The 24,474-nt window shown below is 56.7% G+C and overlaps 1 protein-coding gene across 4 annotated transcripts in view; it reads right to left on the reverse strand.

The window, feature by feature from the left end:
- Positions 1-1,406: 1,406 nt before the first annotated feature.
- Positions 1,407-24,474, reverse strand: part of ZAN (zonadhesin) — a 33,190-nt gene continuing 10,122 nt past the window's right edge. For all 4 annotated transcript variants that reach the window (XM_049699780.1, XM_049699781.1, XM_049699779.1 and 1 more), the window contains 34 exons: positions 24,104-24,288; positions 21,698-21,839; positions 21,417-21,533; positions 20,793-20,917; positions 20,452-20,597; positions 19,646-19,789; positions 19,172-19,279; positions 18,881-19,050; positions 17,828-18,030; positions 16,486-16,627; positions 15,945-16,192; positions 15,558-15,738; positions 15,179-15,290; positions 14,770-14,864; positions 14,296-14,472; positions 12,718-12,926; positions 12,308-12,452; positions 11,754-11,998; positions 11,502-11,666; positions 11,235-11,359; positions 10,596-10,891; positions 7,596-7,807; positions 6,942-7,083; positions 6,356-6,603; positions 5,728-5,857; positions 5,360-5,534; positions 4,879-5,052; positions 4,501-4,640; positions 3,842-4,041; positions 3,604-3,742; positions 2,952-3,092; positions 1,724-1,823; positions 1,583-1,620; positions 1,407-1,491 (listed from right to left, as the gene is read on the reverse strand). In XM_049699780.1, coding sequence (XP_049555737.1) covers positions 1,451-1,491; positions 1,583-1,620; positions 1,724-1,823; positions 2,952-3,092; positions 3,604-3,742; positions 3,842-4,041; positions 4,501-4,640; positions 4,879-5,052; positions 5,360-5,534; positions 5,728-5,857; positions 6,356-6,603; positions 6,942-7,083; positions 7,596-7,807; positions 10,596-10,891; positions 11,235-11,359; positions 11,502-11,666; positions 11,754-11,998; positions 12,308-12,452; positions 12,718-12,926; positions 14,296-14,472; positions 14,770-14,864; positions 15,179-15,290; positions 15,558-15,738; positions 15,945-16,192; positions 16,486-16,627; positions 17,828-18,030; positions 18,881-19,050; positions 19,172-19,279; positions 19,646-19,789; positions 20,452-20,597; positions 20,793-20,917; positions 21,417-21,533; positions 21,698-21,839; positions 24,104-24,288 — 5,360 coding nt within the window. In that variant the 3' untranslated portion in view covers positions 1,407-1,450. The remainder of the gene's footprint in view (positions 1,492-1,582; positions 1,621-1,723; positions 1,824-2,951; positions 3,093-3,603; positions 3,743-3,841; positions 4,042-4,500; positions 4,641-4,878; positions 5,053-5,359; positions 5,535-5,727; positions 5,858-6,355; positions 6,604-6,941; positions 7,084-7,595; positions 7,808-10,595; positions 10,892-11,234; positions 11,360-11,501; positions 11,667-11,753; positions 11,999-12,307; positions 12,453-12,717; positions 12,927-14,295; positions 14,473-14,769; positions 14,865-15,178; positions 15,291-15,557; positions 15,739-15,944; positions 16,193-16,485; positions 16,628-17,827; positions 18,031-18,880; positions 19,051-19,171; positions 19,280-19,645; positions 19,790-20,451; positions 20,598-20,792; positions 20,918-21,416; positions 21,534-21,697; positions 21,840-24,103; positions 24,289-24,474) is intronic.

Raw genomic sequence — 24,474 nt, forward strand, 5'->3', positions numbered from 1 at the left:
TGGACCGGGTCAGGTTTGTCAAGCTGGTGCAGCCCTGCCATTTCTGCATCTCAGCTGACCCCTGTTGTTGTGTTGGGGTCAGTACAGGACCCCAAATCACAGTCTCTGCCTCTCCCAGCCCAGGAAGCCTCCAGCAGTGATCCTGTCCCCAATTTCCTGCCTCTACAACTGCCTTCGGGATTCCTCCCTCGATGACACGGCCCAGGTGTTGTACCCCTAAAAGCGGGTGGATGGGAGTCCGTCCTGCCGATGACAGCGGGGGTCTGGGTCCCCCTACTTCCAGAAAGAGGAAGTCTATCTCGAGGATGCTGGTCCAGGCCACCTCCTTTGCTGCCAACCAGACATCCAGGCTGGATAAGGAGACCTTAGCTGGGTGAGGGGAGGAACCGAGATCAAGGGGGCAGGATATAGATGAAGAACAGAGAGGCAGAGGATCAAAGAGCAGGAGAAGGGAGCTCAGTGCGGGCAGGCATGCCGCCGGGAGCCCCGTGATGCCCAGGTTAAAGCACGGCCAGTCCAGTTCCAGAATGCCTGAGCCTTCCTGTCACAAGCTCCAGAGTGTGAGCTGCTCCCCCCAGCTAAGGGGCTGGGTGGCCTGGCCAGGGGCACCCCTCCCTTGGAGCCCGTTCCCCAGCCAGCTTGGGTCCTGCTTCCTTACATGAAGGTGGCTTCTGGGGTCATTTGGAGGACAAGCACAGAATAAGGATTCCTTTCTAGAACCCAGGGTCCTGCCTGTTTTGGCATCCCCTGTCCTTGGGGGTCCCACATCCTGAGCACCCCCGTTGACAACCTTCTTTTTCTTGGAGCCCAAGCAGGATGTCCCACCCCTTCCCCCAGGACCTGCCTGGTGAGAGGCACGAGGCACAGGGGTCAGGGTGGGAATGTTTGCACTTTGGCCTTTGGCTGAGGTGAGCTGCTCACTCCTAATAGGATGGAGCTCCAAACTCCTCCCAAGCCAGCCCTCAGACTCCACCCTCAGTTACCATAGGAACCCCAAGGCCCTTTTGGTCACAGGCCGGCCGGTTCACCCTTTGGAAAAAGCCACATCCCCAGTCCTTAGCCTCTGCCCAGCGCCTTAGTCGCATCGTTAGAAATGGAAAACCTCAGGATCACCTTTCACTACCTGCCGGTGGGGAGCTCTGAGGCCAAGTCCGCCAAGAACAAGGATTCCTGGCGTGAAGTCTTTTCTCCTGTATCCCCGAAGCAGAGGGCCGGTGGCCCACCCTCACGTGGCTTTGTCTAAGGGACAGACAGCCCCTCACCTCCGCAGACCTCTGTTCCCCTCCCCTCTGGATGCTCTGTGGAGCCCCCAGCCCTAGACCCTCACACCCCGTCTCCCTCCTACTTCTCCCCTCAGGACCCCCCTCACAGAGCCTTTCTCCACCAGAATCATGTACAAATTCACGTCTCAAAAATAAATAATTTTATGTCTCCTTCTTCTGTGGACAACTCAAAACTGAGCGACTTTGAAGGCATGGTCTGGAGCAAAATCTGAGGAGAAAGCGAGAAAACCTTGTATTAGAAGCAGACCCGACTTCCCGGAGCCAAAGCTGTGGACGGTGGGGCTGGTGCTCGCCGGTACCTGGCAGCTCGTCTCTGGTCTGGCCCTGCATTTTCTCCCTAGAGGGCGTGGGGAACAGACACCAGCTTGAAGGTCGGCGCCCGCTCCCCGTGTTTGCTCCCCTACCAGCCGCCCCTCCTCTTCCCCTTTCCTGAAACTCACCCCCTCCTCTTCCTGGAAATGCATTCTCTGGTCACTGCTGACACTATGACCAGCACAGTCACCAGCAATCCCAACAGGATGACCGCAAAGTTGGAGGCTTCTGGGACATGGGGAAGAGAAATAGGGATGTGGGATAGGAAGGGGTGACAGAGACACTCCCTTTCCGTCCTCGGCTGCCACCCTGGAGGGATTGCATCCCCTACATCCCTGGTGGCTGTTTCTCCCTCAAGGAGGCTGCTGCTCCCAGGGGTTTCAAGGCCTTGGTGCTGCCCTCCTGCTTCTGGACACACAACTCCCATGAACCTTCTAAGGGATGTTTATCCAGTTGGTCCCCTAGAGTCCAGGGTATTATGTCAGTCCGTGCTTCTCAAAGAGTAGCCCAGGCATCACTTCCATCGGTCACCTGGGAGCTTGTGAAAAATGCAGATCTCTGGGGCCCCCTCCAGACCTACTGAATCCAAATCTCTGGGGATGAGTCCCGGAATGAACAAGGTAAACAAGACAGCCCTGCTCCACCCCGATCTTAGACACGAGGATGAAGTTGGAGAACCGCTGGCCCAGAGGCTCACAGGAATTACAGTTTGGGATGGAGAATACCAATAAAAGGTACTGGAGGCTCAGAGGGACACAAGGGAGGGGAATAACAGCAGGGTGAGGCATACAGATCTCAGAAGTGGGGAGCTCAGGATCAGACAGAAGATTCCAGAGTGTGTGGGTAGGAGATGGGCAAAGGGACTCTGAGATCCTTGAAGGACACTGACCCGGCTAATCTGTAGGGATCATATTATAATATTATTACATTTCATATAGTAATATACCACATTGATACTATACTATCTATTATACATCTATAATAGATATTATAGGTTAATACTATATATATGGGATAATTCTGCGGCCATTGTTTGTGGGGAAGGGGCTGTGAGGATACAGGCTGGGATGAAGGATACGGGCTGGGATACAGGCTGTGAGGATACAGGCTAGGATGAAGGATACGGGCTGGGATACAGGCTGTGAGGATACAGGCTGGGATGAAGGATACGGGCTGGGATACAGGCTGTGAGGATACAGGCTGGGATGAAGGATACGGGCTGGGATACAGGCTGTGAGGATACAGGCTGGGATGAAGGATACGGGCTGGGATACAGGCTGTGAGGATACAGGCTGGGATGAAGGATACGGGCTGGGATACAGGCTGTGAGGATACAGGCTGGGATGAAGTTCTTGCCTGGCTTTTTGGGGGGTGGCACATCCCGAGGCTCCGTGCAGAGGTGTCCCCCGTAACCAAGCTCACACTCACAGGTGAAGTGGGTTCCCTGCTCCTGGCAGCGACCATCATTCTGACAGGGGTTCTGTAGGCACGGGCTGTCTGCAAGGTTGGAAGGGGTTGGGAGGGGGGTTCTGAGAGGGGCTTCTCCACAGCCAGGGAGAGGGGCCTGGGGGCTGGGACGCCAGGGAAGAAAGCAGCAGCTGACAGAGACTCTCCAGGGTCCGCTGGCCGGGTTTCCAGTCCTGGCTCTACACTCCCCGAGCTCTGGGGAAACTGCTCACCCTCTCTGAACTCCATTTTCTTTACCTATAAAGTGGGGATGCTGTGCTTACCCCCAGGTGGTGAGTAAGGACTAAAGGAGATCCTGGGAAGCTAACGCTGGGCAAAGGGCCCAGCACAGTGCCCGGCAGAGAGCAGAGGCTCAGAGAAGGCAGGGCCTGTGCCTTTGCCCCTCCCGAAGAAGACAGAGTGGGATCGCATGGCACGAACTTCCTGACACTGATGAGATGGAGTCCCAGGCACAGGACTGGGAGGGATGCTCCTCGGTCCAGGGACACCTCCACCCTCACCCCCACCCGCAGCCCGCTGTCAAGGGCCGGTCCAGGCTCACCTCGGAAGCAGCCACGAGTGAGGTTCCCCAGGGTGCAGATCTCCCCAGGGCTGCAGCTGAGGGGCTCACACAGCAGGACCCCCGAGCTGGCACAGGTGCAGCGCTGGGAGCAATCCTCGGTCACGAAGCCGTCACCCTGCTGGAGAGGGAGAAGGGGCGGGAGGTGGGGTTCTGGTTCACCTCCAGAGTCTGGCTCTCCTTGTCTGCTCTCCCGAGGCCTCCCACTTCCAGCCCGGACCTGGTAGTAGATGCCATTGTTGGTGCAGCCGCAGTGGGCCAGGGGGAGGCTCTGGGCACCGCTGTAGATGTAGCCTGGGAGGCTGGCACAGCCCTCCACGCAGGGGCCCTTGCAGTCCCTGGGAGCTGCCAGGGTGGCACAGGAGGCTGGGCAGGGTGTCATACAGCTCTGATAGACGGTATTGGCTGGACACGGCAAGGCTGAGGGGACAGAGGGGACAGAGTCATAGTCAGAAGGTGGCTGCGCTGGGGCTGGCCCCCCACGTGTGGGCAACGAGGTCACCCAACAGAGCACAGAGCTTGGTAGAGGCAGGGGAGCCAGAAGAGTGGACCAGCTTTACGTGTCTTTTTGTCTGTGACACCAGCGCATGAGGTGGAGCGAGGATGGGCACCGGCGAGAAGGAGCAGGACGGGGTGATGGGGTGACAGGGTGATGGGGTGACAGGGTGACGGGGTGACGGGGCTGAGGCTTCGGGTGAGGGCACAGAAGGAGTTAGTTCGGGAGGGCGTTGACAAGGGGAAAGTTCAGGGCTGGGGGAAGCAAGGCAGGAAGCCAAGGTGCGGGTACCGGTGGGGGCTCAGAGCGGAGCAGAGGGCGGAAATGGCCGGGGGCAGGGGAGGAGGCCAGGAGCCCGCGGCTGGGGAAGGTCAGGGCCTCACCGCAGTGGGTGTGGTTCCGCCAGCTGACTGGGTTGGCGCCCACCTCCTGGCAGATGATGGCGTACCCGCTGAGGACCTGGCAACGCCGCTCGTCCTGCTCTTTGGGGTCCCGGGCGGCACACAGATCAGACACACAGTGCCTGGGGGGATGGCAGGGACAGTTGGGTGCTGTCAGAGAGGGGGAGGCAAGGAGACCCGGCCCCACAGAAGAGGCCCTGGAAGCCCACCAGGCAGTGTGCGTGTGTGCATGTGTGTGTGTGTGTGTGAGACAAGTACCAAGGCCACAGAGAGAACTGTGCCCAACAGAGAGCCGATCAGAGAACAGGCCCCAGGACCTGGAGAAAGTCCATTCCCACGTGGCCTGGGTCCCCGACTCACTCCAGGAAGGGTTCCGGGGCCACAGGCTGGTGGCAGGCAGCGAAGGGGCCCTGGGGGTCCACCAGCACGCTACACGCCCGTGTGTGCTCGATGAGCTCCAGCTGCTCCGGGCTGCATTCTGACACATGAAAGCCTGACACCTCCTCTTCTTTCACTTCCTCCTCTTGTACCTCCCTGGGGCAGAGATAGTGAAGGGCCAGGTGAGGCCCACCATGGCTGTGAACTCAGGAAGAACTGGGGTGGGAGGGGAGGGGAGGGCTCGGGCACAGACCGGGATCCACAGGGCAGGTGCCCCACAGTCAGTGGGAGGGGAAAGAAACGATGGGATTAGGAGAATCAAGCCAGTCTGAGCCCTTGACCTCGGGGTTCCTCCTCTGCTGAGGATACGGGGGTGAGCAGGGTGTAAACAGATACTACGGTGTCTCTCATCGCCCCTCCAGCCCAGGCTGGGCCTCCCTGCTCAGAGCCCCAGCCCTTTCACCTTGAGAAGCGGGGGAGGCCTCCCTTGGTCTTCTTCACCTCCCAACTGTTGCCAAAGACAAGGAGGTTCTGGGTGAGGGCACCGTCGGGCAGCATAAAATCATTCCTCTTGTTCTGGTCGTAGTTGCCGCACAGGCCGCGCACAAGCCTTCGGTACGTGATGGGCAGGGAGATCACTGCAGGAGGAAGGGGTCCCAGCATCGAAACTCCCCACCTCGTCACTTCCCACGCCTCCTGGGTCCTCCCCTGGAGCTCGGGGGCCCCACTCCCAGGCAGAGGTCCTTTCACTACGTTCGGCCCAAGACGTGGTTTTCCCTACCCCCATCCTTGGAATGTCCCTGCGGCCCTCCGGTCCCCACGCTCAGGCACCTGCGTTGTTCTTTCCATTGAAGCTGATGACCAGCTCAAAGTCTGTGATCAGATACAGGCGGTGGCCTCGCATGGTGACCCGCAGCTGGTCGTTGGGCTCGTAGGGGATGGTCACCTTCTGACCGTTGACCTGGAGAAGGCAGACAGGAGCCGCACGGAGGCCTGAATCAAGGTGACCCTCTGCCGCTTTGGCCTCTGTCTCTCTGCACATCTTGGTACCGCTCGGTGCCGTCATTCCAGGCAACAAGATACCGCAGGAAGCTTTGCTGCCCCGAGTGGCAAAGGCCTCCCTGAGGTCTGCTCCTGTTGCAGCCTCAGCCCCTTCCTTGCAAAGAAACTGGCAGGTGGGTGCCCTGGTACTTCTTCAGCACAGCTCCACCCTCACACTGCATGAGTTTCCCTTCTCTCTCTCCCCTGCCTCTCTCCCACCTTGTGTGTAATCCCACTGCCCTCCTCTGCCCTCCCCCTCACAAGGAGGTGAGTGTGGCACTGATTCTGATTTCCAAAACTAGGCAGCCTCTGCTGGGACCTTCCCAGGGAACACAGAGTCCTGGCTTCACCTGCTCCAGGTGGCCTCCCATGGCCCGACCTGCCTCCCCAGACCCTCCCGGCCTGGCCTGGCTCTTACTACAAGTCCCAGTTCCGTCTGGAGCTGGACTGTGTAGCCGTAGACCGTCACGATGATTTCGTGCAGGAAGATGGGGTTGAAGGACGGATACACCTTGTTGCGGCCCTCCACGACCAAGGGCTCCACCCCATCAGGGAGCACGTCCAAGGTCTTGATCAGAAAGTAGGTCATGCGGCCCTGGAAGCGGTAGCTGAGGCCATCAAATGTGCGGTAAGTGGGGTCCCCATAAATTGTGCATTGCTCCGACTCTGAAAAGAAGGGCCAACGCTGAGAAGGCACCCTGAGTGATGTAACTGCCCCAGAGCCCCTCACCTGCCTGGGGGCTCCTGTCACCTTCCCTCTTAGCCCTGGGCTCCCCGTGGACTTGATCGTCCACTTTCTCCCTCTCCCAGCTTGAGAGGATCTCCTTGTCTGGTTCCCTCTTTTTGCCCTGAAGATAGCAGATCCCAGAGAGGATCATGCAGGCGACCAGGGAGCTGGTAAGAGCCTGAGAGCCTAGGCCCACTCCTGCCCGCGCCGGGTCCCTCCCTCTCCAGATCCCCCAGCCCAGGCCCCTCTGGCTCCACCTCCCCGAGGGCCCCCTTACTCTCGGGTGCGCAGTAGTCTTTGCAGTCCTTGTTGGGCTGGCACTGGGAGCCCGAGGGGCAGGCGAAGGGCCCGCACTGAATGACGCCCGCTCTGCAGACACACCTCTTGGAGCAGCCTCCGGAGAACCAGGACTTACCCGCCTGCAGACGCCGCAGGAAGAATGGGGAGTGAGAAGCGAAGGGCCAGCTCTCTTTCCTTGATGTCTTCAGCCTAAGCCTACAGTCTGATGGCTCACTGGGCACGGGCCAGAGGCAGTCCCGGCGCCATCTGCACCCTTATGGACCTGTACCGCCCCCTAGAGGCGTTGTGCTGGGTGTGTCTCACACAGGCTGCTCAGGAGGTACTGCTGAACCCATCTTACAGATGAGGAAACTGAGGTCACAGAGGTCCCCTGACTCGTGAGTGGTACCATCAGGATCCAAATCAAAGCCACCCTACCGGCTGCATCCCTGTGGTTTGCATTTCTCAGTCCCCAAACCCAAACCACACACCCTCCAGCCCACCCAGGAGGCCACCCTGCCCCATCACCAGCCTTCACACCCAGGGCAGGAGGTAGAGGTGTGGGTGGCCCAGGCCTAGAGAGGCACGGGAAAGGAGAACATGGCATCCCGAAGGTATGTTACCCCCACCCCTACTTCCTGGCCCCACTCACAGGGAGGGAGTTGCCCTGGGCGTCCCTGCAGCTGCACTGGCTCCTGGGCACACACTGCTGTCCACTGAGCACGTAGCCGGGCTCACAGACACAGCCCTCCTCGCAGGTGGAGGGCACTCTGGAGCCTTTGCACTGGCCTTCCGGGTCCCAGCAGGAAGGAGGGCAGGAGGGAACGCAGGTGGTGTAGGTGCTGTGGGCGGAGCAGTCCAGAGCTGGAGTTGGGGGGGAACATTGACTGAGCGTGGGCTGTGTGCTGGCTCCGAGGACAGAAGAGAGCAAGAACTGGTTCTCCCCGCTCAGCGTGGGAATCCGGGGTCAGCCCGCAGCCGCAGCAGCGCGACCCTGGTGCATCTGGTCAGTAAGCATGTGACTGGCGTGTGTGTGTACGAGGTGTGACAGGAGCACAGGGCAGGGAGGTATCCACTGTGCTGGAGGAGCTAAATAAAGCCCTTTAAGTAGAAGTAGTTGCAAACAAATGGAACTGTTCACAGATGGGAAGACGTCAGTCTTCCCTAAGTTAATTTAATTATTATTTAGTTTTTTGGCCGCGCCACGCGCCATGTGGGATCTTAGTTCCCCGACCAGGGATCGAACTTGTGCCCCCCATGGAAGCGCAGAATCCTAACCACTGGACTGCCAGGGAAGTCCCTCCCTAATTATACATTTAATACGATACCCCCAAAATACACCAACAGGATTTTGTTTTGTTTTTTAATAGGACAAGATGATATTAATGTGGAAATGAGGATCTAAACAAAGCAGAAAAGCTGGGAAAATTCTAAAACAAACCAAAAAAAAACTGGGAAAAAAAAAAAACCAGCAGTAGGTAGTGTATGTCCTTACCAGAAATCTAAACACTATCTAAACTCTCAATGACCACAACATTGTGCTGCTGGTAAATGAAGATAAATGGAGCAGTGGAAGCGGAGAAAAAGGCCCAGAGAGGGATCCAAATACGTGTGGGAATTTAATATAAATCATGGCATCTGAGTCAGTGGAAAAAGAGAGAATGGTCATTTAATAATACTGGGAAAAAATAAACACAAAGTTGATTCAGTTCTCATCCTACACACCAGGGTAAATCCCCATGGATCAAACGTTTAAATATAAAAAAAAAAGAAACAATACAAATACTAGAGCAAAACACAGGCAAATTCTTTTTTAACTTCAGAGTGGGGAAGCCGTTTGTAACTAAGGCTCAAACTGCAGAAGCCATAAAACAAAGATTATTATATTTGACCTCACAAATACATATATATATATATATATATATATTTTTTTTTTTTCCCTGCATGGTAAAAAAGAGTGAAAGATGAAAAAAAGAGACCTGGACAAAATTTTTGTAACTCATGGCACTAATGAAGGGCTACTCTCTGCAGCAGACAAAGGACATCTATAAAACATTTCAACAAAGACCAACAAACCAGTGGAAAAAATGGTGAATGGGTACGAAGAAATCACAGAAAGGGAAATCCACATTGCTCCCGAACATAGGAAAGAATGCACAACTTCACTCATAATAGGAAAAATACAAATTAAGGCTCTTTTTATCTTTCACATATCAGATAGGCAAAAATCCAAAAGCACGATAATGCTGTGTGTTGGCCAGTCTGTGGGGAAATGGGCACTCTCGTATGTTGCTGGTGGGAATGTAAATTCCTCAACCCCTATGGAAGGCCATTTGGCAACATCTCTCAAAAGCACAAATCCACACAATCCTTGATCCAACAATTCCAGGTCTACAAATTTATCCCACAGATAAGAGACACACACGTAGAGAATTGTATCTGCATGAGGTTATCCTTGCAGCACTGTTTGCAATAGCAAAAGACTGGAAACAACGAGAAAGTCCATCGCTAGAAGACTAGTTAAATAAATTATGATAAATGAATTATGACGCAGCTGCAAAAGAGAATGAGGATACTCTTTACATATCTGACGGGGAAGGACCGCCAAGCTAGTTTGTCAAGTGAAAAAAAATAAAGTGCAAACTACTGTGTCCCGTCTGCTGTTTGTAAGAAAATACAGAAAATAAATTTGCATTTGTCTGCATGTGCAGAAATAAAAGACTTTTGGAAAAATACTCAGACGCTGAAAAGAGCAGGCTGGGACCAGGGCCCCTGGGGTCAGGCGAGAGGGAGACTTTTCACTGGGGACCTTTTAATACTTTCAAAGTTTTTGAACCATAGGAATGCATCACATAGGAAAAACACCGTAATCACTGTTTTAAAATTTAAAATGTTCTTGGGGACTTCCCTGGTGGTGCAGTGGGTAAGACTCTGTGCTCCCAAAGCAGGGGGCCCGGGGTTCGATCCCTGGTCAGGGAACTAGAACCCACACGCACGCCGCAACTAAGACCCGGCGCAGCCTAAATAAATAAATAAAAATAAAAGGTTCTGGAATTAGATAGTGGTGCTGGTTGTACAACTTTGTGAAGATCCTGAAAATCAGTAAACTGTATCCTTTTAAAGGGTAGAAGAATATGGTATGTGAATAATAATTTTTTAAAAAATTTTTTAAAGGAAAGAGCTAGAGGAGGATGCCTCAGAGTCTGCCAGGAGGGGAGAAGAAAGAACCTTTCGGGTGCAGGGCATGGTATGTATAAAGGCAGGGAGGGGTGTGGGAAAGCGAGGCCTGTGTGGAGAATGGGATGGTTTGATGCAGGTGATGCTGGCGCACAGGAAAGGGGCGTGGGGGAGGGGCACAGCTTGCAGGATCTCTCAGACATCTCAGAGAGGAGCTTGGACTTGCAGGCAACAGCCGTGCAGGGGCCTAACACGATCACATTTCTTTTGGAAAGGAGCTGCTGACAAGCAGCCCGTGCGGTCCTGGTGGTGTGGGGCACTAGCTAAGAGCCTGCCGTAAATGGTCCACATCAGAGAAAATGAGGTCAGAAATAGGTCGGGAACAACTGAAATGGAGAATGGGGGCGCTTTCGGAGATACACAGACGGAAAGAGGGTTTGGGAGCAGTCTGGGGGCGGCCCGAGGACACACTCACGGCAGAAGCTGCTGTTTCTCCAGATCGGAGGCTTGATCCCCTGGGCCTGGCAGGCGGCCCCGAAGGCTTGTAGAGACTGGCAGAGAGCATGGTTGAGGCCTCCAGACTCACAGAGGCTGTGGGTACATCTGAGCAGGAAGGGACTGGGAATCACGCGGGTGGCACACTTCGCCCAGGCTGGAGCCTGGAAAGCCGCCTGGCATTGCTCCCGGGCTCTTGCCAGGTCAGCTGCCCGGCAGTTCGTGTTTGGCTTCTCCTGAGGTTCTGCTTCAGTCTTCTTGTCATCTTCTTGGCAACTGGGAAGGGAAAGGGCGTCATCATAGGGACAGCCACTGCCTCATCTATGATAGTGACTTGGCGCTCCCAAACCACACCCTGAAGACGCCTCCTGTCTTCACCGGGAAGCTGGCCTGAGCTCTGGCCAGCCTTCCATGTGGCCTCGGTCTCCTCCCACGTTTCGAAGCCAAGACAGGAAGACTTTCTCGTTTCCCCATATAGGTTCCTGGGACCCAGACGCCATTGCCTGTCAAGTTACACGCACAAAGGACCACTCTGGTCTTCCCATCCAGGTGGGCCATACGGTCTAGAATCCCAACTCGTGTTCCTATGCAAAGGCAGAGGTTCTTCGGGGACAATTACTTTGGGTCGATCTCCTCGTCTTGCCAACTGTCCACATACATGACGTCATCCAGGGCTAGTTCGTCATTAGGCATCAATAGTTCGTCTTCTTCCTCGCCGTTGAAGTTCCCGCACATGCCGCAGGTCTGTGTGGGCAGAGGGGATCCAGGGATCTTCAGTGCCAGGGATGGCAGAGGGCATTTTTTGTCGGCATCCCCTTTAAGAGAAAGGCGCCCCCCTCCCTGCAGGCTGACTCCCCCTACGAAGAGACCCAGGTGTTTTCCTCACCTTTTCATAATAGGCTTTGGGGATTTCGACCTCTAGGAAACCATTGCCGTCAAACTTGACTTGCACCCCAATGTTGATGGTGAGCACGGTGTAGCCGTCCCTGGAAATGACTTTGACTCCCCGGATCTGGGTGGTCGCCGGGAGGGTGACCCGTGTGCCATTGATCTACAGAGGAGGGCAGGACCCGTGAGCAGGAAGAAGGACCAGAGCCCCGTCCCCAGAGCCCATGTCCTCCCCGCTGGCCTCGCTCACCAGCACTTGGTCCTTCTTCAGGGTGACCAGGGTATTGAAGATGTCCACGTGGACCTGGCGGAGGTAGAAAGTGTGGGGCTGGTCTTTCCGCTTCCCATTCTTGCCACTGATCTTGAAGAAAGGCAGGTCCACGGTGGAGTGGCATATTTTCACCAAGACGTAAGTGCAGGTGCCCCTGACCGCATGGTAACTGCCATCGAAGCTTGCGTAGTGGGACGCGTTGCGGAGGTGGCACTCTCCCATCCCTGGAGGGCAGACAGGTGGCTGAGGAGTGGTCCAGCCTCTAGCGAGAACAGGCCTTCTCCCCTGCCTCAAGGAAAGGATGGGAGGAGAGGGAGCCTCAGAAGGGAAGGCGACAAAGAAGAGAGTCAAGACACGAGGAGGTGGGGCAGGTGTCATTCGGCCAGGGAGAGACTTCTACTATCCCGTCTAAGTCCACGGCTGCCACGGGGAACCGTGAGTGAACCCCAAGGAGCCCTTCTTGATAGAGGGGGAGTTGGGGAGCGTTGGCCTTGGTGGCTGAAGGTCCTCCTCCACACTCAGTGGAGGCCTACCTGCCGCCCGGCACCGTATCAGCCCATCCCGGGACCCGCACATCTGGCCAGGCTCGCAGGCGGTCTGGAGGCAGGAGATGTTGTTGTGAGCGGAGCAGGTGCAGAGCCTGGAGCAGGTGTTGTCCGTGTACCAGCTCTCCCCGACCTGTGGGGCGCAGGCATCAGTGGAGCCGATAGAAACTTGGAAGCCAGAGGTGGTCGGAGCCGCCCACACCCCAGGGCCCGCATGAGGCTCGCTGCCCTTGGCTGCCTGCCTCCATCGCTAGCCTTCCTCAGGCTCTTGGCTTCTGGATTTGCCCCTCAGCCCCCAGCACTGGCCCACCCTGCCCCTTTTCAGGCTCTGAGCCCTCTGGCCCCCAAACTCGGGGAGCTGGGAAGGGCAGGGCACCCTCTGTGGTCTGGCCTCTCACCGGGTGGTAGGAGCCCCTCTGGCTGGTACAGCCACACTGGCTGAGGGGCACACAGGAGGTCCCACTCAGGATGTGGCCTTTCTGGCACTCGCAGCCCTCGGCGCAGGGCAGCGAGGACGGGCAGTATGATGGAGCGCTCAGGCTGAGGCAGGTGGCCGGGCAGGGCTTGGCACAGGTGCTGTAGCTGCTGCCCAGTGGGCAGTTCAGAGCTAAGAAGAAATCGGTGTTTAGGAAGGAAGAGTGATTTCCAGCTCTCTGACCTTGGGGCATCAAGAGTTCCTGGGAGGGACTTCCCTGGTGGTCCAGTGGTTAAGACTTGGCCTTCCACTGCAGGAGGTACGGGCTTCATCCCTGGTTGGGGAGCTAAGATCCCACATGCCTCGAGTCCAAAAAAATCAAAAACATAAAACAGAAACAATACTGTAACAAATTCAATAAAGACTTTAAAAATGGTCCATATCAAAAAAATCTTAAAAAAAAAAAAAGAGTTCCTGGGGACGTCCATCAGACGAATGGATAAACAAAACGGGGTCCAATCAGACAACGGAATATGGTTCAGCCTTAAAGAGAAGGACATTCCGGTACTTGCTACGACATGGTGAGCCCTGGGAATGTGACGCTAAGTGAAATAAACGAGTCACAAGGAGATGGACACTGTGTGATCCCACTGAGCCGAGGCCCCTGGAGTCTTCGAATTCACAAAGACGGAGAGTAGATGGTGGTTGCCAGGGGCTGGGGGAGGGGATGGGGACTCACAGTGTTTAATGCGGACAGGGTTTCAGTTTGGGAAGATGAAAAAGCTCTGGGGGCGATGGTGGTGATGGTCGCACAATGAGGTGAGTGCGCTCAATGCCGCTGGACACTTAGAAATGGTCCCAATGGGCTTCCCTGGTGGCGCAGTGGTTGAGAGTCCGCCCGCCGATGCGGGGGACGCGGGTTCGTGCCCCGGTCCGGGAGGATCCCACATGCCGCGGAGCGGCTGGGCCCGTGAGCCATGGCCGCTGAGCCTGCGCGTCCGGAGCCTGTGCTCCGCAACGGGAGAGGCCACGGCAGTGAGAGGCCCGCGTACCGCAAAAAAAAAAAAAAAAAAAAAAAAAAAAAATTGTCACAATGGTAATTTTTATGTTCTGTATGTTTTACTACAATTAAAAAAAAAAAGCGTTTCTGGGAAAGAAGAAAGGTCACAGAGCTGGCCCAGGGAAGAAGGGAAGGAGGCAGTAACCAAATGAGATCAGAACTTTTTTGGGGGCCACGCCCCATGGCATGTGGGATCTGAACCAGGGATCGAAACGGTGCCCCCTGCGGCGGACGCGCGGAGTCCTAACCACTGGACCGCCAGGGAATCCCTGGGAGGTCAGAACTTTCTGGTGAAGTGAGAATCGGAGGGAGGCTCCCAGAAGAGGGAGACAAGTAGAGGCTGGGGGCTGGGCTCCGAGAGACCGGGGAGACGGGAACAGAGGAGGGTCCCACGTGGGGCCTGGGGGCCGGGCTGCGAAGGGAAGAGTGAAGGAGCAGAGTTTAGGGAGAGGAAGAGAGGGCAGGGCTCTCGGGGCTCCCCCTGGCTGTCAGGTCACTCACGGCAGAAGGTGGTGTTCCGCCAGGCGAGGGCCTGGCCTGCGCGGGCGCACAGGGACGCGTAGGCCTGCAGGGAGCGGCACAGGGTCGAGGTGTCGCCCTTGGTCCCACACTGGCCGTACACGCAACTGGTGAAGCTGGAGTGTGGGGCCACCACCCCGTGGCACTGGGAGAAGGGTCCTGGATGAAACGTAGGTGAGACTAAGCTTGGGGAGGGAGCAGAACCACGCGGCTGCTCTGGGGCAAATTCAACATCCATTTCCATCAGAACCCATAATTATTGAGAACCTACTGCCTGAGATGCAAAAAACGCCACAGATCCGTCAGCGTTCCCAGGTGACCACTGCCTCTGCATTCCCTCTGCCTGCCTCTTGAGGGCCACTACTTCCTGTCTCACCCTTCCTCCCTCCCAGCTCAGTGCCCCTCCTCTGTCTCCTGTCCCCGGGGGAGCAAAAAGGGGCCCCCTGAGTGGCTTACCCTGAGGGTTCATTAAGATATCACAGTTCTTATTCCAGGCCTCCGTCACTTTCTTCCCCAGGCACCTGGGGGGCCCGCCACCCGCAGCAAAGCAGCTGACAGAGGAGGAGGGGAAAGGACAGGAGTTTTGGATTGGAGGAAGCTTTCCAAAAGCCAGAGCAAAAGTGAAGAGGGAAACAGGGAGGGGAGTAAGGACTGGAGAGGAGAACAGTGATGGCCTCAAGTAGTAAGGTCAGCAGATGCAGCAGGAAAGCACAAGGTTAGATCTCAGGGTGGACTTCCCAAGAGACAGATCAGTCATCAGCTCCAGGAAAGACTGGGGATGCACAGGGAACACCTCCAGGCTGCCCGCCAAGCCTGCGCCCCTGGTCCGGCTCCGCCCCCCCCCCCCGCCCCCGTTCCGGCTCACCCAGGTTCAGACAACTCATTTAGCTTCCAGGAGGCCCCCAGCTTCACGGAGCTGACCGCAGGCCTTTTATCAGGCTGCAGATTGTCATCTAGGCTGTTGTTGTTGAAGTTCCCTGCAGGACGGAACAGTCAGCAGAGGCCTTGAACTCAGCCCCGGGACCAAGAAGCATCCCTCCCTCTTCATGCAACCAACCAAGATGAGCCCTTTCTCTTCCTTCATCTTCGGCTTCCCTTCATGCCTACCCTAGCGCACGACACCTTCAACCAAGTAAGAGGTCGACAAGCACCAAGGACGCCTAATCAGATGTGTGGATGAGCAGGACCGGGACAGGCTCCAGCCCATGACCCCGGCCTCACCTGCTGGTGCCCTAGGAACTCACCGCACATCCCGCAGAGCCGGCCAGCGTAGGAGGAGGGCACGGTCACTTCCACCAGGTGGTTCCCATCATAGCGAACTTGAAGCCCGAAGTCCGTGTAGAGGAGGATAAAGGAGCCACTGGACCTCACGTTCACCCGGCCTTGTGCAGGCCACACGGGCAGGGCCACCCGGCGACCATCTAGCTACAGAGGCAGGGAGGACACTGTAGGGAAAGGCGCCTGGGACAAGGACAACAACGAGGCCAAGACCAGGGAGCAGGAGGGGGTGGCGGGGGTGTCTCAGAAACTGGGGCTGCGTCTGCCAGACAGGGCCTGCAGGCAAGGAGACGCGGAGAAGAGATGCAGCGTGGGCTGGGGGTGGGGCCGGGGAGGCCGGCGCAGGCACGCACCATGACCTTGCGGCCTTTGATCATGGAGATTCTGAGGTTGAAGACCTGCACTTGGACGGTTTTGACATAGGAGGCCTCCAAGTTTCCGCCGCGGAACTCGTTGGTGGCGCTCACGACGAAGTAATTTTCTGGGGACCTCAACCAACAAGGCTGGGTCAGGGTGTAGGTGCAGGTGCCCATGAAGTGGTGCAGGGCTCCGTCGAATGTCAGGTAATGGGGGTCCCCCGAGACAGTGCAGGTAGCGGACCCTGGGCAGGAGGAGATGGCGTTCAGAGAGGCACTGACCCTGAGCTGCCATCTTGGCGAGTCCACATTGGAATGGTACCCACGGCTCAACGGGGTGGTTGGTGTGACTTGGAGAGGTCAAGGTCAGGGACCGCCCCAGCCTCACTCTCTGGGTCCTTGAAGACGCGGCTTTGGCTCTGGGCAATTGCCTTCCAGCCCCCTGGTTATGCTCCAGCTCTCTGCGTTAGGACAGGACCATGCCTTTGCTCGAGGCCACATGGGCAGCCCCCATGAGCACCTTCTTTCGACTGCTCACCTTGAGCGTGGCAGCCATAGATGCCATCCTGCCGACCACACACCTCCTGGGCCTGGCACCTCCACTGCTCACAGCGAGCTCTGTTGCTGCCCTCGCAGATGCAGAGCTGTCTGCAGCCTGGCTTGAGCCACCGCTCCCCTACCTGGAGGACGGACCGAAGGAAGGGAAATAAGTTATCCCCTGATCGATTAGCACTGCTATTCAGATCACCGGCCTGCTCACCAGGAAGGCATTCGTGTCATCCCAAAGCTCCAGGCTTGGTTGCAAAACCCTGGCATCCGCTCACTCGTTCAGTCACTCCACTGTTTGTTTGTTCACTAGTTCAACAGACAGTTATCATCTGCCTTGTGCCAGGCGTCAGGGATTCAGTAATGAGCTGGATGGATGAGGTCCCTGCCCTAACAGAACTCACAGTCCAGAGAGGGCAGTCAACATGTAAACAGATAGATCACGTGGTCCAACACACTCTGCACCCAAAGACGATAATCAGGGCACCCAGGGAGAGTTTCGTGCCATTGACACAGGCGATCGGCACTCGCCATGAGAGCTTAGAGATGCTTCTCAGGAGGCCTTCGAGGAAGAAGCAGCATTTCAACAGGGCCTCAAAGGAGGTGAGAGTGGCTAACAGGCATAGTGCCTGGGAGGCAGAGCAGTGGGGAAGGGCTGAAAAGAAGGTGAAACTGAGAGAGCAAAGCGCAGACGAGGAGAGTTCCGTGGGCCAGCCTGGAATGCGGCACCGAGCAGGGAGAGCCCAGGGGACACCAGGTGGGAGGGGGCTGGGATGGACATCAGTGTCACCCCAGGCCTCGGGTGAGGGACAGGCAAAGGAAGAGAGAGAGAAGTTTCAAGGATGAGAGTCTAGCTCCAAGTGCTGCCTCTGAGAAGATGGTGAAGACGGGGCCCAGGTAGCAGCTGAAATCCTTCAGCAGAGAAAGGGACCCTCAGTAGGAAAGAAAGAGTACAGGTGAGATGCAGACATGCCTGGGCCTTCAGAGGATGAGAAACCGGGAAAGTGACTCAGGGATGTGATGGGCAGGGAAGATAGGAGGGGAGAGAACTAGGGGTCCCAGGCTCTGCTGGGCAGCGTGGGAAATAACTGTGCTATGACTCCATCCCGGTCTGCAGGGATGAAAAGTACTAGAACTGAAGAAAGAAAAAGGGAAATTAGACCTAAGCCCGAAGTTCCTTAATCCCAGCCCGCCCCCGCCCCTCCCCCCGCCCCTCCCCCCGCCCCCCTCCCCCTGCTTTTTCTCTCCCGCCCACGAGCTGGCCGTAGACTTCAGAGCTGGGATGAGTGCCTTCTGGCTGCAGGGCTGAGAGAGTCCCAGCCCCAGCGGCTCACCTTGAAGTAGCCGGCCGTGGGGTCAAGGCAGCCACATTCGGACCTGGGGACGCACTGGAGACCGCTGAGGACGAAGCCCGGGTCGCACTCGCAGCCCTCCACGCAGCGGTTCTGGCAGGCCATGCCCGAGAGCTCGGAATGGCAGGTGTCGGGGCACAGCTTGGCACACAGGGTGTATCGGCTGTTGGGTGGACAGGCCAGTGCTGGCAGAGGGGGGGAGCACAGGTGAGGCGGGATGGGGAAGAGCGGAAAGAGGTAGCTCCCAGCCCAGAGTTCAGAAGGCCGGGGGCTAGAGGCTTCCGCCCCAACTTGAGAAGAAGACAGTGACTGGGAGAAACCACCGAGGAGCTCAGCTTCCACGTCCCGGGCCTGGAAGGGGGCCTGCAGGGAACCGCCAAGAGGCAGGACCACAGGAGCAGACTGACCCAGAAGCCTCAGTGGCACTGCTGTGGAGGGTGGAGGGGAGCAGAGGGAACCCATGTGGTCCCACCAAGGCCCCAAAGCAGGCTCCCCAGAGGGCTGGGCCACGCCCAGGAGCTGTGGGGCCGTCACGACGCGCCATCCCACCCACCAGTCTGCACTGTATCCACGTTTTGTGTATTCTACGTGTGCATCCCTCGACCTGGGTGTGAATTTACACACATATGCATTGCTCTGCATGCCCGTACCTTCAGGTAGCTGGGAAAGCTTTCTTTCTTTTTTTTTTTCTTCCCCCCAAAGAGCTTTAATTAAGACTTTAATAGAGCAAAAAGAGGTCAAAGTGTCGTCAGGGCCCAAATCAGAGGTAACAAAACCAAGCTGGATGCAGGCTGAAAGTGTTGCCTGGAAAATCCACAGCTGGGAGCAAACCCTGGGAAGGCTTTCTGAGTTTGCAGGTGACCGTGTGATTTTCTCAGTGCATGTTTCTGACTCTGCAGATTTCCCTGTCCTAGTGTGGAGGCAAAGGGGTTCCACCAGGGCGCCGCCCAGCCTGTGCCACCACTCTCAGATGCCACCGGCCCTCCACTGCGTTTGCGTCTGAAAGAAGGGGCCCTTCATCTTGGTACAACTCACGGCAGAACTGGGGTCCTCTCCAGGGCTTCACCACGTAGCCGGCATCCTGGCAGGTCTCGGTCAAGGCCGACATGTGGGCACACAGCATCTGCTGCAGCCCCTGGAAATTACACATGTCAAACACGCAGTTGTCGAAGAAGGAAGAGGCCCTGAGGTGAGGCAGGCAGGCCCTGAGGAGAGAGGCCAGGTCAGAAGGAATGAGGGGGCAGAACTTCCCGCCTCCTGCCACGGAGGACCTGGTCCCCCCGCCATGGCCCTTCCTGTCCCCCCACCCCGGGCCCCCGCACATACTCAAAAGGTCCGTGAGCGACCGTGAGCCGTCCACAGAACTCTGGCCCTGACACAGTGTTCTGCAAGGCAGTGTCGCAAGATGGGGGAGATGCCCGGTTCTCCTGGCACCTGGAAGAGACCCACCCCAAACGCCCTAAGGACCGAGGCTCACCTCCACGCCCAGCCCGCCCCAACAGTCTCCCGGCTCTCGGCATCCCCTAGTGGAGAACATCTGAACACCAAGAGGCGGGAAAACTTGGAGCCGAGCAAGCAAGAGGCGGGGCTGCCCACAGTCGCCTGGGGATGACTGACTGATGGTGGGGCTGGGGGTGAACGTGGTGGCAATGAACTCTGCTGGGAATGGGAGCGGGGAGAAGAATGACAGACGTGGGGGTGTGCAGCAGAGGAGAAAAGGGGTGATGCCAGTCGGGATTCTTGGTTCCTCGAAGGGGCAAAGGAGCAGGAGGGTGGAGACAGAGGCGGGGAGGCCCTCACTCGTGGTCTTCATCCTCCGAGGCCCGCCAGCTGATACCCAGCTCCGTCTCATCTCGCGCTGGTCTACCATCCGGCTTCTGGTTGTCGTTGCTACTGTCTCCATCATAGTTGCCACAGAAACCGCAGAGTTTGCCAGAGTAGGTGCTGCGGGGGGGCCGGGGGGAGGGGAGGAGGAGGCGTTAGTGGAGAGAAGGGGCCTCCGGCATCTGAGGGACCACAGCAGAGAGGAGATGAGTCGCGGGGGCCACTGGCACGAGGCGGGTGGAGGATGCAGAGGTGCAGACTCGGAACAAGGGTTCCACGCCAGGCACCAGGCAGGCAAGGGCCCCAAGCTCTCACTCTCGAGCCACCCTGACGTCTCCCCTCGTCCTCTTCTGCTCACACTTCATCTTCCAGCCATAACAAACTTCTTGCTGGCCCTAAGACATTCTACTTTTTCCCTCGCAATGACTGTTCACTATTTCTATAGTCTTTCTTTCCCTTGTTTGGCCATCTGAGGAGCTACTCATCCTTGAAGACTGCAGTCAAGGGACCACTCTTCTGAAGGCTCCCACGACTCATTAGCAACCCCTTCGAGAACATTCCCAAAGCCTTGTGTATATATCCTGCTCCTATCACACTGCCCTGAAACCATTTCCTCCCCCTCCTCAACCAAAGGGAGGCCTGTCCGTTGAGCTAGGTGTCTCCTACCCACGACTGAGAATTAGCGCCTGGGATGGCAGGGGCCGGGGATGGGAGGGTCCCGGGAGAGGGAGGGGCAGGGTGGGAGGAGTGGTAGCTGCCTCGCTGGGTGGTAGCCCCCTCACCTGGGCACGCTCACAGACAGCTGCTGGTCACCATCCCATCTCACCCGCAGACCGAATGCCGTCTGCAGCTGCACAGATCGCCCGCTTGGAGTCAGGAAGATGCCTTTAGAAGGTATGGCTGGGAGGGTGACTCGCTGATCCCCAACCTGGAAGGCGGGGCCGAGGGAGGAGACCGAGAGACAGATCTGGGGGTCAAGGAGGACCCCCAGCGGACTCCCAGATCCCCACCGCCATGCTAATGACCTCTTCTGCTCCACGTGGAATGCTCTGGAGGAGATGGGCGGGACAAGGCCACAACCAAGGCCGGCAGCCCTGCAGGGCTGAGTGGAGAACGGACTCACCAGTGTGTGTCTGCCCTTGAGCAGGGTGATGGTGGTTTCGGGCAGAGTCACGTAGACCTTGCTCAGGCAGGACACGCCCTCCTGTCCTCGCTCCTCATGCTTCACCGTCAGCCTGAAGAATGGCTCTGGGCAGGGAGAGGGGCGGAGAGCGCCCAGGGGCTCATTCCAGAAGCATTTCTGAGCACCCCTGAGGGTGCCACCCCCAACCGGCCCTGCGCCCTGCGAGGATAAAGGGCCACAAAGGTGGCGGCTCTACGGTTCAAGAGGGGAGGAAGGACCCTGGCAGGAGTGGGGCGTCGTCCAGAACAGCGTGGGGCTGTGTGCCACGAATCTGTCCCCCCAGGACACAGGGACCTCCTCTGCCAGGCACTCCCTAGTCCAAGCCAGCCAAGGAAGCGACGGATCCAGAGAGGAGTCCTAACCCGCATTTTCCCCATGGTCTGGTCCTCACAAAGTCCTGCTTGGGGATGGACGTGTCATCCCTTGCTCGACCGCCGGCCTTGCTCCCATCTTGCCCCTGCCAGCGGCTCTGGCCCTTTCCTGCCGGCCAGTGCGCCCCATGCCCAGCTCTTCTAATCTCAGACCCCACGCCCAGGCCGTCGGGGGGCATCTCCAGGGGCCTACCCGTCAAGTTGCCACAGGGTTGGGCCAGGATGTAGGTGCACTTGCCCATGAAGCTAAAGTGCCTCCCGTCGAAGGTCAGGTAATGAGGGTCTCCGTAGATGAAGCAGGTGGCAGTGCCTGCCGAGGGGACACCGGGGACATGTGAAGCTGGTTCTCCAGGCCAGGCCCCAGGGCCCACCTCACCCACCCAGTGGCCTGCCCGGGCTCCCCTGGTCGAGGGAGGGATGGGGACCCTGGAGTCACACCCACGTGGACAGGTGGGAACAGCCTGAGGGTCTCACCATAGGGGTGGCATCCGTACTGGCCATTCTTCAGCTGGCACACTGTATGTGTCCCGCACTTATAGGGCTGGCACTCCGTCCAACCGCCAGGCTGGCAGCGGCAACGTTCTGTGCAGTTGGGGCTGAACCACCCCGTCCCTGGCTGAGGGAAAGGGGGCCGGAGTCACGAGGCCATAGCTCCTGGGCAGACTCTGTCATCCCATGCTGTAGTCCCCTCTCCTCCTGCAGACCTCACCTTGCTCAGACTCCTCTCCTCATTGCCTACCAGATATTCCTGCTCAACCCAGGCCCTTTGCACATGCTGTGCTGGAACGTGTCCCTCTCCCTCTCTCTAACCCATTCCTGTGCAACTAGTGGAGTTCAGCTCAAGGGTTGCTACCTTCTCAGGAAGACTCTCCAGACCTCCTTGACTACCTCTGGGTACCTTTCCTTCCCAGGACTTACCACAATTGCACTTTTATATTCATCTTTGTGATTATTTGATAAGCGCCCCTGCGAGGGACCATGTCTGTCTTTACTCACTATCTCAGCGCCAACACGTAGCACAGTGCCTGGCAAAGAGTTCTCATTTAATAAATACTTACTGAATGAAAGAACGAACCAACATCCTATGTGCCCCCCGGAATCTGACAGCATTAGTAGAGCAAGGACATGCCCTATTCGTGGTTACCCCAATGCCGAGAGGTTTGAAGGTACCCAATAAACGTTTATTGAATGCATAAGTGAACATACAATAAGTTCGTATGTGTCTCCCAGGGCAGAGGGAAGAGATGCTTGGTACTGATGGTTGTGACAGATAGTTCTACCCGGGCTGCAGCTGAAGCTACTCCCAACACTGACGCAGGGACGCCCGGGAGACCGGTCAAGAGGGCTGGAGGAGGAAGGGGCCCCCGAGGAGGCAAGCAAGAAACTCGGACGCCCCGTGGGGAGAATGCCGGAGCTGAGAAGAGGAACTGACGCTAATGAATAGCTGACTGAACTTCTGCTTCACAGGTCGCATATATTTACCATAAATTGCTAACAATAGTGATTAGCATTTATTAAGTAATTGCTCTGTGTCAGGATCTAATCTCACCTTCACAACAACCTAATGCGGTAGAAAATCTTGTTGTGCCCATTTTATAGATATGGGAACAGATTTGAAGAAGGCCAGAAAGAACCTCGCCCAGGGTCACTCTGCAAACGAGTGGCGGAGCGGGGATTTGACCTCAGATTGCCCTGACTCTTGGGCGGCTCTGTCCAATACAGTGGCCACCAGCCACATGCCACTGAGCTCCTGAGATGTGGCCGGTGCAAACTGACACAGGCTGTAAGTGGAAAATACACACTGGAGTTTGAAGACTTAGTAGGAAAAAAAAAAAAAAGGTACGCAAATGATCTCATTGATAACCATTGATTACAGGCTAAAACGGGTAGATGACTGGAGTTAACTTAACCTGTTTCCTTGTACTTTTTCTTTTTTTTGTTTTTTGGCCTCACTCGTGGCTTGCGGGATCTTAGTTCCCCAAGCAGGGATTGAACCCGGGCCCTCAGCAGTGAGAGTGTGGAGTCCTAACCACTGGGCCACCAGGGAATTCCCTCCTTGTAGTTTTTTTTTTTTTAATGTGGCTATTAGGACAAGTAAATGCTGTGTGAGGTTTGCATGCCATCCCTCTTAGACAGCGCTGGCCCAGAGCCTGTGCTCCACCAGAATCTCCCGGGGGGATGGGGATGGGCATCAATTAGGAGAGACAAGAACAGTATCTCCTCTCCTTTGACCTAGCCTATCAAAATTGGCAAGTTCCGTTGGAAGAAGGTTCTGGAATGCCTCATTCTGCCCTGAAAATGCCTGAACACACTCAGTGTCCAGGGCTCTCTGTATACTCAGGGACCCCTGACTTTCCTCAGGATGGAGATGAGGGCCCTGCACCACCTGGCTGGTCTATCGTCTAATGCATCATGGCTGCCAGTGCAGGACGGAGAAATACAGAAATATCAAAGCTGCCAGGAGCACCGAGGACAGGGCCACGGGCTGACAAGATCTTCCACACAGCCTAGTGTCAGGCTGGGCCAAAGCAGGTGCTTCACAAGTATTTATTGTGTGAACAGAGCTGAGGGACTTCCCTGGTGGTCCAGTGGTTAAGACTCCGCACTTCCACTGCAAGGGGCACAGGTTCAATCCCTGGTCAGGGAACTAAGATCCCACATGCCGTGTGGCGTGGCCAAGAAAAGAAAATAATAAAGTTAAGGCAAAAAACCACACACCGAATGAATGACTCCACCACCGTGTCACAGCTGCCGGCGAGCTGACCCCTTGGGAATGTCCCAGGGAGCCAAAATCATGTCACCTGGGGAGCAGGTGGCGCTGGACCCCAGGTGTTCTGCTCTCAGTCTCCCTCAGAGGATCTGGGCATCCTGGGGTCTCACCTTATAGTAATTGTCATTGTAGGAGCAATTGCAGGAAGAGGCATTGATGCAGCGGGAGTCACTGAACAGAAAGCCAGGATCGCAGACACAGCCGGACTTGCAAAGGAGCCCACAGCTGGGCGCGGGGCTCTGGCAGGATGCTGGGCAGGCACAGCGCTCGTAGTGGGCATTCGGCGGGCAGCTCACTGAGGGGAAAACAGCCTCCGTCAAGCCCCCGGCTTTCCTCCTGTCTCCCCTCTACCCCCCACTCCCGTTCTTCTTGAAGAAGGAGGTCCATGTTACTCTGCCATTCAAAGGAAGGAAGTCCTGACACAAACTACAATCTGGATGAACCTTGACAACAACATATGCTGAGAAAAAAGAAGCCAGGT

This window comes from Orcinus orca, chromosome 16, assembly GCF_937001465.1.
Source record: "Orcinus orca chromosome 16, mOrcOrc1.1, whole genome shotgun sequence".
Classification (NCBI taxonomy): Eukaryota; Metazoa; Chordata; class Mammalia; order Artiodactyla; family Delphinidae; genus Orcinus; species Orcinus orca.